Raw genomic sequence first — 12,972 nt, 5'->3', positions numbered from 1 at the left:
GCCAGGCTAGTCTCGAACGCCTGACCTCAGGTGATCCACCCGCCTCGGGCTCCCAAAGTGCTGGGATTATAGGCCTGAGCCACTGCGCCCGGCCCCACTTTCCTTTCTTTCTTTTTAGACGGAGTGTCGCTCTGTCGCCCAAGCTCTGGAGTGCAGTGGAGTGATCTCGGCTCACTGCAACCTCCGCATACCGGGTTCACGCGATTCTCCTGCCTCAGCCTCCTAAGTAGCTGGAATTACAGGCGCACGCCAACACGCCTGGCTAATTTTTTTGTATTTTTAGTAGAGATGGGGTTTCACTATGTTGGCCAGCTGGTCTTGAACTCCTGACCTCAGGTGAACCGCCCACCTCGGCCTCCCAAAGTGCTGGGATTACAGGCTTGAACTGCCGCGCCCAGCCCCCTTTTTTTTTTTTTTTAAATAGAGCCAGGGTCTTGCTCTGTCACCCAGGCTGGACTGCAGGGGCACGAACCCGGCTCACTGCACCCTCCACTTTCCGGGCTCAAGCGATCCTCCCGCCTCAGCCTCCTGAATAACTGGGACTACGAGTGTGCACCACCACAGTCAGTTAATCAAAAAAAAAAAAAAAAATTGTAGAGATGAAGTCTCACCGTTGCCCAGGCTGGTCTGGACCTCCTGGGCTCAAGCAATTCTCCTGCCTCAGCCTCCCAAAATGCTGAGTCAATTTTTCTTTTTTTTTTTTTTTTTTGAGACAGAGTCTCACTGTCGCCCAGGCTGGAGTGCAGTGGCATGATCTCGGCTCACTGCAACCTCCACCTCCCGGGTTCAAGTGCTTCTCCTGCCCCAGCCTCCCGAGTAGCTGGGACTACAGGCGCCCGCCACCACGCCGGCTAATTTTTTTTTGTATTTTTAGTACGGACAGGGTTTCACCATATTGGCGAGGCTGGTCTCGAACCCCTAACCTTGTGATCTGCCCGCCTCGGCCTCCCAAAGTGCTGGGATTATAGGCGTGAGCCACTGTCCCCGGCCTCTGTTTTTTTATTTAAAAAAAAAAAAGTCTACTTGTGTGAGTGCATATGAGTTTGGAAAAGTGTATACCACAATGTTAATAGCGATTCTCTTTGGTTAACGGGATTATGTTTTTAGTCTTTTATCGTCATCTGATTTGTATGTTCTCTCTCTTTTCTTGCTCCAAGAGCATATATCATTTGCATAATAAATTTTGGGAGGGAAAAAAAGAAGAAGGGTTTCTAAAACGACGGCCCAAAATAAGTGACCCTGTACTGATAGAGCACGCAAGCTCAGAAGTTCCCGGAGACGGTTTCCTAGTGTGTGCGGTGAGTCCCTCGGGCGGTCAGGCTCTGCGGTCAGATCCGCCAGTCCTTCAGGCACCGCCGAGGCCACCCCAGGCTCCGCGCGGGTCCTGGCGGGGGGCGGGCCCACGCCAGCCCGGAAGAGACGTAGCACCGCGCATGCTCTTTCCTTTCCAGCCCCGGCCCCGAACCCTGTAGCCGCTGAGGTGAGTTTCTGTGGAGTTCGAGTTCCATCGGCTCCCATCCGGGCTATCCTGCCGCCTTAGCGGCTGCTTCTCCCCAGGATGCGGGCAGGGGGCCTCTCTCCCACTCCCCACACACCGATTTCTGAGTAGCGACAGGGGCTGGAGGCTTATTTTATGGGGTAGGGGGCCGCTGGTAGGCGAAGATTGTCCGAGGGAGAGGGGGAGGATGAAGCCAGTGCGTGGCGGAGACCTGCCAGGTGAGACTAGGGAGTCGGTGTCCCACGGACACGCTTTTTTCTTGGGAACAGGTCTCTCCCGACTGCCTCGTTGCCTGGCACTGGAGCTCTAGTTTGGGAGAGAAGTGGTAGGTAGGAGACGAGGGTGCGAAGGCCTTAGCTCTTCGGTTTGGGGTCTGCCGCCTTCAAGAAGCGGGGGCTTTACGCCTCCGGGCCTTCCCTGCGTACTTTATGGTACAGTCGCTGATGGTCTCCAACTGCTCCCGATAATGCAGGGTTTGCTCCTCTCCCCCCCATTGACCTTTGTAATTGATGAGAACTTAAGGAAGTTTGGCGCGAATGTGCACCACTATCCTGGTTTTAACATACTGGCACCTTTTTCACCTGAATTGTTTTTGGGGGTGGGGACTGACTGAGCTGGCCTCTGCCGAATCTGTTTGTGGAGTTGAGTCTTCCCACCAGCATGTTGTCTACGGTTTTGTGTGGGTCACTTTAACATCAGGAACTTGATTACCGGGCCCCGGCCTCGTTACTCAGAAGTGCTCTTGACAGTCGGCTCCTTCGTGCAGATGTTGATGCCTAAGAAGAACCGGATTGCCATTTATGAACTCCTTTTTAAGGAGGGAGTCATGGTGGCCAAGAAGGATGTCCACATGCCTAAGCACCCGGAGCTGGCAGACAAGAATGTGCCCAACCTTCATGTCATGAAGGCCATGCAGGTAGGAGGGTGAGGAGGAAGACCGGGATGGGATGGAATGGGATGGAGGGATCTTCCCCTAACGTTCAAGGCAAGTTCAAAAAGGGAGGTCAGGACTGCCAGGGCTGCTTGCCAACTTGAAGGGCTGGCTGGGACTGGAGACTTGCTTAGGATGATCCAAGCTTCTACTTAGGCCTTAACAGTAGTTTTCTGCCTTACAGTCTCTCAAGTCCCGAGGCTACGTGAAGGAACAGTTTGCCTGGAGACATTTCTACTGGTACCTTACCAATGAGGGCATCCAATATCTCCGCGATTACCTTCATCTGCCCCCGGAGATTGTGCCTGCCACCCTACGCCGTAGCCGTCCAGAGACTGGCAGGCCTCGGCCTAAAGGTATGGTTCCCAAACAAATGCCTTCAGCTATTTGAAGATAGTTTCTTTTGTGTAAGGGACAAAAGCATTCTTAGCTGATGTCAGCTTTAGAGGGCTCTGGCCTGCAGGCATTGGGTCAAGTGCTAGAACCTTTGTCCCCTGGCTTGGGACTTGGAATAGAACTAGACTCAGTTCTTCAGGCCATCCATGAGATGGCCTTAAGCACAGATAGTCTGTCACTTTCTTCACCCAAACCTGTACAAACATCCAGACACATGTAGTACAGAACATTGAGTAACTTTTCCAGCAGAGTGCGTTGTACTATTCCCGAGAAGTCCAAAGCAAAGCCATTTACCACCTTGAAAGAAACAAGAGTGTTGTAGTTTTCTTGCCAACAGAAGAAAAAATTAGAAACTGGATTGGAGAATGGATGGTGTATACCACGATGTGAAAGGATATGCACACGTGTGGTGCGAGGAGAATTTTCTGATTCTTGAGATCATTGCTGGCTCACAGTTGCGCTTTTTTTTTTTTTTTTTTTTTTTGAGACAGAGTCTTGCTCAGTTGCACAGCCTGGAGTGCAGTGGTAAGCCACCGTGCTTGGCCTGTATTTTGTCTAGGTTATGGTTCTTTGTTACAAAACTTTGTAGGAGCTGCAGAGAGCATAGGTTGAGGTGACAAAATGCGCAGATTCCTAAACGTGATCATCAGAGGGCCCAGGTTCCCCTGGAGAGTTACTTTATGGAGCTCAGGAATTTGTTATGAAAGCTCCCCAAGGGATTCTGGTGATTAGGTAGCCATAATTTTTTGAGACAGAGTCTCACTGTTGCCAAGGCTGGAGTGCAGTGGTACGATCTCAGCTTACTGCAACTTCCACCTCTGAGGTTCAATCAATTCTGTCTCAGCCTCCCAAGACTGGGATTATAGGTGCCCAGAGCTACGCCCAGCTAATTTTTGTATTTTTAGTGGAGATGGGGTTTCACTCTGTTGGCCAGGCAGGGCTCGAACTCCTGACCTCAGGTGATCCACCCACCTCAGCCTCCCAAAGTGCTGGGATTACAGGCGTTAGTCACCGCGCCCAGCCCATAATACGTCTTTTTAGCAAAAGTTCTCTACTACATCTTGGAATCTCCTGGGGGAAAAAAATACCAGTGCCTATCTGTGCTTGATATATTCTGATTTAGTTGAGCCTGACATTTGTTTTAGCCACTCATTACATGATTAATTTATTTCTGCTCTAAAAGGAGTTCATTCTGCCTGAGTGCAGTGACTCATTCCTGTAATCCCAGCCCTTTGGGAGGCCAAGGCAGGAAGACTACTTGAGTCCAGGAGTTTGAGACCAGCTAAGGCAGTATATAGTGAGACTCCGTCTACAAAAAAATAGATTAGCCAGGCATGGTGGTGCACACCTGTGGTTGAGCCCAGGAACTCCAGGCTGCAGTGAGCTGTGATTGTGGCCGTTGCACTCAGCCTGAGCAACAAAGCAAGACACTGTGTCAAAAAAAAAAAGGCACAGTTCATATTCTAATCATATGGACTCCGGGTAAGTTCCAAGGTAACTGGCTAGAGAAAATACTTGATTAAACTGTTACTTATTTGTTTGTTTGTTTATTTATATTCTGTCACCTAGGCTGGAGTGCAGTGGCGCGACCCTAATTGACTGCAAGCTCTGCCTCCCAGGTTCAAGTGATTCTCCTGCCTCAGCTTCTTGGTAGCTGGGATCACAGGCGTGCACCACCACGCCCGGCTAATTTTTGTAATTTTAGTAGAGGCAGGGTTTTACCATGTTGGCCAGGCTGTTCTTGAACTCCTGGCCTCAAGTGATCAACCTGCCTTGGCCTGCCAAAATGCTGGGATTACAGGTGTCAGCCACTACGCCTGGCCATTTATGATAATTTTAAGGTAGCTCTTAAAGTTTGTGCCTTAGGGTGTGGTGGCTCACACCTGTAATCCCAGCACTTTGGGAGGCCAAGGCGGGAGGATCACATGAGACCAGGAGTACAAGACCAGCCTGTCTAACATGGTGAAACCCTGTCTCTACTAAAGATACCAACCAAAAAAAATTAGCCTGGGCGTGGTGGCTCACGCCTGTAATCCCATCACTTTGGAAGGCCAAGGCGGGTGGGTCACTTGAGGTCAGGAGTTGGAGACCAGCCTGGCCAACAGGTTGAAACCCCCTTTCTACTAAAAATACAAAACGTAGCCAGGCGTGGTGGCACGTGCATGTAATCCCACCTACTGGGGAGGCTGGGGTGAGAACTGCTTGAACCCAGGAGGCAGAGGTTGCAGTGAACCAAGATCGCGCCACCGCACTCCAACCTGGGCGACAGAGTGAGACTCCGTCTCAAAAAAAGGTAATAAATTAAGTTTCTGCCATAATAGATATCTGACAGCCTAACAGGTATGTGAAGAAGCCCAAGAGGAACTAAATGATTCTTGGTAACCCCTAGATGATGTACTTAATATTGGAGTTGGGACTTTCGGCTTAGGGTGCTTCCTTTTCCGTTTGCGTAGACTGAGTTTTCCACTTAACGTGGGTCAGGTTCAAACGTTTGGCTGTTCAGATGTTCATAGAAATAGCTGGATACCTAGATTGGTCCAATAATTGGAAAATGGTTTTATGTTGAAACAAAATGGAAGCCTTTTTTCAGATTTGCATCCAAGATTGTCAATAAGTTTCTATGGAGAAATAATTATTTCTAGCTGACATTGTAGGTTTAAGGAGTTCCTGTCCCCATTAACCCATCTTAACCAAGTGGGTTGCTGAGTGACAACAGGAGAGCAATGCCAGTTTTCTTGGCTTTAAGGGACGGAGTTCTCATATTGCCCTGTGTTCACAGTGTGGTTTGATTTACATAGGTCTGGAGGGTGAGCGACCTGCGAGACTCACAAGAGGGGAAGCTGACAGAGATACCTACAGACGGAGTGCTGTGCCACGTGAGTAAATGCATCACCAGTATTAGGGGTGTTGGGGTGAAATGTCTGGATTCTCACAGCTGGCTCTGGCTGGGTGGGGCTCAGCCCTTGATGATGACAAAATGACCAGGAAAGATTCCTGGTTTCACTCTGCAGAGCATCAGAACAGCTGGAGTCCTTTGTGCTTCTTTCCTTATGCAGTGATTTCATAGATGAGAATTAGGAGGAGGCCGGGATTTTTTAAAAAACAAAACTCAGGCCGGGCTCAGTGGCTCATGCCTGTAATCCCAGCACTTTGGTGGGGGGTGGAAGTGGGCAGATTACTTGAGGTCAGGAGTTCGAGACCAGCCTGGCCAACATGACGAAACCCTGTCTCTACTAAAAATACAAAAATTAGGGCGGTGTGGTGGTGGGTGTCTGTAGTCCCAGCTGCTTAGGGGGCTGAGGCATGAGAATTGCTTGAACCTGGGAGGCAGAGGCCGCAGTGAGCCGAGATCATGCCATTGTATTAGATCTGTGGCTCACATTGGGCACAAGGATAGGGGGAGGAAAGCAAATGCCAATAACAAATACGGTTTCAGTAATCGTTAAAGTTGTCACTCCAGCCTGGGTGACAGAGCAAGACTCTGTCTCAAAAAATAAAAAATAAAAAACTCTTCGGTAAAATGTGGAGCCTTTGTTAGTATTTTTGCAAAGGAATAATAGGATTCAACTTTTTTGTTTGTTTCGTTTTTGAGACAGTCTCACTCTGTCACCCAGGCTGGAGTGCAGTGGCCAGATCTTAGCTCACTGCAAGCTCTGCCTCCTGGGTTCACGCCACTCTCCTGCCTCAGCCTCCCGAGTAGCTGGGACTACAGGCGCCCGCCACCACGCCAGGCTAATTTTTTTTGTATTAGTAGAGATAGGGTTTCACCGTGTTAGCCAGGATGGTCTGGATCTCCTGACCTTGTGATCCGCCCGCCTTAGCCTCCCAAAGTGCTGGGATTACAGACGTGAGCCACCGTGCCCACCTGGATAAAGTCACTCATTGTTGATTGTGATACAAAAGCAAGGTGTACAAGAAGAGTTTTTACTAACTTCTACCACTCTTAGCTTCCTTCTGTCATCTTCTGGAGAAGTGACCACTTGAACTGAGTACCATACAGGGTAGTAGAAGGAATGAATTTCTCCAGCTCTTGGTTCAGAGGAAGTTGGTGATACTGGAAGTTTAACGATTATGGGCCAGGCATAGTGGCTCATGCCTGTAATCCCAGCACTTTGGGAGGCCGAGGCAGGTGGATCACTTGAGGTCAGGAGACCAGCCTGGCCAGCATGGTAAAACCCCATCTCTACTTCAAAAAATTAGCTGGGCATGGTGGTGTGTGCCTGCCTGTAATAATCTCAGCTACTCGGGAGGCTGAGGCGGGAGAATTGCTTGAACCTGGGAGGCGGAGGTTGCAGTGAGCTGAGATCATGCCACTGCATTCTACCCTGGGCAACAGCAAGACCCTGTCTCAAAAAAAAAATTTAACGATTACTGAAACCATATTCGTTACTGGCATTTGCTTTCGTCCCCCTGTTCTTGTACCCAATGTGAGCCATAGATCTAATACAAAATTTCCTGGTAGCCACACTTGAAAAAGCAAGTGGAAACAGGTTGTTTGAGTACTAATGTCTTTTATTTAATCAAATATTTGTAAAAGTGAGTTGGGAATGGTGGTATGTGCCTATAGTCCCAGCTACTTGGAAGGCCAAGGCAAGAGGATTGTTTTGAGCCCAGGAGTTTGAGATACAGCGAGCTATGATCATGTTGCTACATTCCAGCCTGGGCGACAGAGTGAGACCCCCCCAACTCAAATAGAGCAGGGCTGGGCACGGTGGCCCACTCCTGTAATCCCAGCACTTTGGGAGGCCGAGGCGGGCAGATCACCTGAGGTCAGGAGTTTGAGACCAGCCTGGCCAACATGGTGAAACCCCGTCTCTACTTAAAATGCAAAAAATTAGCCGGGCGTGGTGGTATGCACATGTAGTTCCAGCTACTCGGGAGGATGAGGCCGGAGAATCGCTCGAACCCAGGAGGCGGAGGTTGCAGTGAGCCGAGATTGCACCATTGCACTCCAGCCTCAGAGACAAGAGTGAGACTTCATCTCAAAAAAAATAAATAAATAAGTAAATAAATATAAATAAATCAGTTTTAAAAATATCTAAACGTGTTAATTTAACATGTAATCAGTATAAACAGTAATGAAATATTTTACATTCTTTTTTTCTTAAGTCTTTGTAATTGGCTGGGTGCAGTGGCTCACACCTGTAATTCCAGCACTTAGGGAGGCCGAGGCAGGCAGATCACTTGAGCTCAGGAGTTTTAGACCAGCCCGGGCAGCATGGCAGAACCCATCTCTACAAAATATATAAAAATTAGGGGTGGGCGCGGTGGCTCGTTCCTGTAATCCCAGCACTTTGGGAGGCCGAGGCAGGTGGATCACTTGAGGTCGGGAGTTTGAGACCAGCCTGGAGAAACCAAATGAAGAAACCCCATCTCTACTAAAAATACAAAAACAATTAGCCATGCATGGTGGCGCATGCCCGTAATCCCAGCTACTCGGGAGGCTGAGGCAGGAGAATCGCTTGAACCTGGGAGGTGGAGGTTGCAGTGAGCCGAGATCACTCCATTGCACCCTAACCTGGGCAACAAGAGCGAAATTCAGTCTCAAACAAACAAAAAATATAAAAATTAGCTGTCTGTAGTCCCAGCTGAGGTGGGAGGATCTCTTGAGCCCATGAGGCAGAGGTTGTAGTGAGCTGAGATCGTACCACTGCACTCCACCCTGGGTGACAGAATAAGACCCTGTCTCAAATAAGTAAAAGAAAACTGGTGAATTTCGCACACGTCTCCATTTGAACTGTGACTGGGATATAGGACCGGGCAGCATCTTGTCTGCTTTTCTCCCATGGTGGTAATTAAGGCTTTTGTGGGCCCTTCCCTTTACATGTTAGTTCTTCCGTAATTACACTCCCTTTGTTATCTAGATGCTGCTCTTGAAGTGGGTAAGTCAGTCAGTGTGATAGGAAGTAGGAATCCTTTGGGAGGATTTATAGTTTGGGCTGTGAGTATTGAAGGGTGACATAAGGAAGGCTGAGAAGAGTGCCCCAAGAGAGACAAAGGTGGCTCAGAAGGTATTCCCCACCACTGGTGTAATTTGCTTATATTTAATGGAGTGGTACGTGGCTTTTCCTGCAAGATTGGAGTTGGTGAGTTGTCTTCCCTTGTTCTATAGTAGATTAGATCATATGATGATTCTAAATCGATGTTTCACTTTCTAGCTGGTGCTGACAAGAAAGCCGAGGCTGGGGCTGGGTCAGCAACCGAATTCCAGTTTGTGAGTATCTTCCTATTTGTTTTCCATGAGCCATCACTTGTTCTGGCCTCAGTCTGGTTGCTCTGCAAGTTGTGGGGATGTCATATAGTATGGGTGGGTCCTGTCAACCTGTTCCCTCCTCCCACTTTTTTCCAATTCCAAATTTTACATTGAGTTGTAGCATGCAAACTTTTGTAAATACATAAATTACTGAAATGAGTCTCAGAAATCAGTACATGTGGCCTACTAGTGTTTTCTGTTTCATTAATGCTTGACATTGAGCTAAACACTGTAAGGTGGGTGGGCTTAAGAACCAAGATGGTATGAAATCAAATCCTCCATCTTTTTTCAGTTGATGTAATGTTAGGTAGGTTCCCCTCTGCCTCAGTTTCCCCATCTATAAAATAGAGGTGATAATTACAGCTACCAAGGTAGTTGTGAGATTAGTTAATCCAGGCATAGTACTGGCATATCACTTTTGTCCTATGGCAGGTCCTCATAGCACATGATTGCGCTCAGATAATGTCATTTGTAAAAAGGAAGCATGTACAGTAGAAACGGTCCAATCCTGGGCTGAATGCTTTCATATAGGAGTATGTATGAACACACTCTGGGTGAGTGGCCATACTCCCACTTTACCAATGAAGAAATGGGCCTAAATGTTAGATATGGCCCCACATCCAGTAAGGGGCAGTGCTGGGATTTATAGCCTGTACTCAGCTCTCTCCCAGCTATTTACATTTGGGGGCCTCTGGAGTTATAATGAGGCCTGAAAGTTAGCAAAACCTCGAAAGATCAAACCAGAGTGCTGCTCATGCTAATGTGATGTGCTTTCTCTTACAGAGAGGCGGATTTGGTCGTGGACGTGGTCAGCCACCTCAGTAAAGTCGGAGAGGATTCTTTTGCATTGAATAAACTTACAGCCAAAAAACCTTAATCTGGTGTCCATTTTGTTTGCATTGTGCAGCCTGAACAGGAACAGTTTAAGCGTCAGAATGTAAATGGGGCAGTACAGGCTTGGTTTGGGGAGTTGTCATTGTTCTGGGTGACACCGGCTGCTGCTGTACTTGGCTTTGGCGTGTGCCTTGCTTTCTCTAGCCAGCGCCTCTCTGCAGAGTGGTGTCCCATATGGTGCTGCAGTTGGAAAACTGGGTCCCTTCTCTAGACCAGCCATGCTGCCTCAGCTCAGCGTGGTGGGAAAGTTGCTGGTTGGCCTGGAGTCGTGATTTGTGCCTGCTGTCAGGAACTATAAGAAGTACTGGGGAGGGAGGGTGAAAGGTAACGACCAAGGAAATGGTGTACTTGGAATCCTTCAATTTATGGGGAAGAAGCACAGGAATGGTGTTTAGGCCAACATTACTAATCTAAGTCTTCAAGGCTCAGCGTTTGTTGACAAGAATCAAGAGAGAAAACAAGAATGCACAAAAACTGCTGTTCACAGTGGCTAACGCCTGTAGTCCCAGCTACTCAGGAGCCTGAGGCAGGATTGCTCAAGGCTAGGAGTTTGAGACCAGCCTGGGCAACATAGCAAGACCCTGTCTCAAAAAAGGACCAAAACATTTGAAAGTCATCTGAAATCTTTTTTTTTTTTTTTTTGAGATGAAGTCTAGCTCTTACTTAGGCTGGAGTGCAATGGCGCGATCTCAGCTCATCGCAACCTCCGCCTCCCAGGTTCGAGCAATTCTGCCTCAACCTTCCGAGTAGCTGGGATTACAGGCGTCTGCCACCACGACCGGCTAATTTTGTACTTTTAGTACAGATGGGGTTTCCCCATGTTGGTCAGGCTGGTCTTGAACTCCTGACCTCAGGTGATTCGCCCACCTTGGCCTTCCAAAGTGCCGGGATTACAGGTGTGAGCCACCATGCCCGACCAACATTTTTATGTCTTAATAGGGGATAAATACTGGGAAGTAGGAGCTTTGCTGTCCAGGGTTCTTTTAAGGAAGGAATGAATTGTTTTCCTTGGACTCCGAGTGGTGATCCGTCATCTTAAGGCATGACTAAATGGACTAGAGGTGTGTATACAGTTTTCCGGTGATCAAGTGTGATCTTACCATGGGTACAGGAAAGGGACTGCAAACATACCTGGCACAATGCCAGAAGGGAACCTTGGCATAGCCCAGTGAGAGCTGTGACAATCCTGTGGACTTTTGCTGGGCAGGACACCAACCTTGGCTTGCAGATCAGTCACCATGACTATCTGCTTGCAGTAAATACAAGTTACTGGGATGGAGGTGGTTAAAGCATTTGAGATACCAGCTCTGAACCAACCAGTGGCTCAAGACAGGCCCAAGGTAATGTTTTCAGCCAGAAAAGCTGGTAGCTAATTGGAAGTGCATCTTGTGGGTTCTGGGGACTTGGGAATCATATTTGTGGAGTACTGTGGGGTAAGCATTGTGTACAAATGGACAATAATTGGTTAAATGGGGCCTGGCATGGTGGTTCACACCTTTAATCCCAGCACTTTAGGAGGGCAAGATAGGCGGATCACTTGAGTCCAGGAGTTCAAGACCGGCATGGGTAACATGGTGAAACCCTGTCTCCACACACACACACACACACAAATCATCCATGCATAGTGGTGCTCACCTGTAGTTCCAGCTACTTGGGAGGCTGAGTCAGGAGGATCGTTTGAGTCCAGGAGGTAGAGGTTGCAGTGAGCTGAGATTGTGCCACTGCACTCCAGCCTAGGCGACAGAGCAAGACTCAATAATAATCACTGGTCTCATGAAGCTGAGCACCGTGGCACACACCTGTAGTCCCAGCTACTCAGGAGGCCAAGGTAGAAGGATCACTTGAGCCCAGGAGTTCGAAACCATCCATTGTGAGACCCAATCTCAAAAAAAAATAAATAAATAAATAAATAAATTGGTCAAATGAGATTGATGATATTTCTAAACTACACAGATGAGAATTCTAAACCACCTTCAGTATTGATAGGCAGTTGTAATGTAGACCACGAGGTGGCAGCTGATGGCAACTCCAAATATGCACTTAACTGTTAGTCCTGGGAAGTGAACTTTGGAGTCTGAGCCACCAATAAAATAGAAGCTTGCTTTGGCAGAAAGAAGCAGTGTTTGGGGAAGCTTGTTTCAGCACGGCCTTGGCTCGTTTCAAAGATTGCTTTTTATCCAATTTTTCTGCTGGCTTGAGTGATGTCAAGTGGTTTGCCCATGTTCACACGCTTTGTGATTGTTTAACCTGGATTCCACTGTGAAATGTTAGTAGCTCCTGCCTTTCTGTTTCCCACTGAGGCCAGCTAGTGAATAGGTTTCCTCTAGGACCTTAGTGATTTTCTGGCCCTAAAATGTTACTTTTTCAGCTAGGGCTCTTTGCCAACTTCTTTCCTCGTGATTCAAATTAGTTCGGTAATATATACTCCAAGATCACCCATGGACTCTGGGGAAACCCGAGGAATCTATAAAAGAGCACGTGAATAAAAACATGCAGGTAGAAGTGGATCTTGGTGCCTGCCAGCTCTGTCCCTACCTTGGTAGATTAAAACATCCCTTCCAATCAATAATCATTCATTAGCTGCTCAAGGATCATGGCTAATAAGAGCTCTGAGAAACAAGGCTCAAAATTTGCCCTTAAGCACCTGACAGTCAAGTTGGGAAAACAAAACCAAAGCTATACATTAAGAGTCCAGAACAACAACTATTCTATGAGTGGTAAATCGTATCCAGACTGAATTCTAAGGAAGTGTGGGACAAGGGAGATGAAGGAAGGCTCAGGTGGCCCAGAGGTGAGTTGCGGGCCAAGGGAGGGGTGAGACTAGTCAGGGCATCTTGAAGAAGTTTTACTGGAAAATAAAAATGTCAGGTGGTGTCAGGTTATGAAACTGGCTGATGTCAAAAAATTAAGTTCTTTTATTTTTTCAAGCAAAGCTAAAAAGGAACATTTCAAGTCCCACTACGCGTGCCTGAGGAGGTCACTTGGAGAAGGTTAAAAGGG

The 12,972-nt window shown here is 47.9% G+C and overlaps 1 protein-coding gene across 2 annotated transcripts; it reads left to right on the top strand.

The window, feature by feature from the left end:
- The first annotated feature begins 1,371 nt into the window (after nucleotides 1-1,371).
- On the top strand, nucleotides 1,372-9,955 carry RPS10 (ribosomal protein S10). Of its 2 annotated transcripts, none has more exons than XM_024249004.3 (6): nucleotides 1,372-1,480; nucleotides 2,265-2,414; nucleotides 2,614-2,785; nucleotides 5,624-5,701; nucleotides 8,984-9,039; nucleotides 9,862-9,955. In XM_024249004.3, exons 2-6 carry the CDS (start codon nucleotides 2,265-2,267, stop codon nucleotides 9,901-9,903), a joined length of 498 nt encoding a protein of 165 aa, XP_024104772.1. In that variant the 5' UTR covers nucleotides 1,372-1,480; the 3' UTR covers nucleotides 9,904-9,955. The 2 variants fall into 2 exon arrangements, with proteins under 2 accessions (XP_024104772.1, XP_024104773.1); XM_024249005.3 differs by lacking the exon at nucleotides 1,372-1,480 and adding an exon at nucleotides 1,494-1,716.
- The last annotated feature ends 3,017 nt before the right edge of the window (nucleotides 9,956-12,972 follow it).

This window comes from Pongo abelii, chromosome 5, assembly GCF_028885655.2.
Source record: "Pongo abelii isolate AG06213 chromosome 5, NHGRI_mPonAbe1-v2.0_pri, whole genome shotgun sequence".
Taxonomy (NCBI): Eukaryota; Metazoa; Chordata; class Mammalia; order Primates; family Hominidae; genus Pongo; species Pongo abelii.
The sequence above is the reverse complement of the archived record's forward strand: the minus strand, read 5'-3'. Positions and strand labels throughout refer to the sequence as shown.

Excerpts from the sequence above, each read along its gene's own strand:
- RPS10 (XM_024249004.3), top strand. The coding sequence starts at position 2,265 with ATGTTGATGCCTAAGAAGAACCGGATTGCCATTTATGAACTCCTTTTT. Across the intron at positions 2,786-5,623 it reads TGGCAGGCCTCGGCCTAAAG|GTCTGGAGGGTGAGCGACCT; the intron begins GTATGGTTCCCA and ends TGATTTACATAG. Across the intron at positions 9,040-9,861 it reads CAGCAACCGAATTCCAGTTT|AGAGGCGGATTTGGTCGTGG; the intron begins GTGAGTATCTTC and ends TTTCTCTTACAG.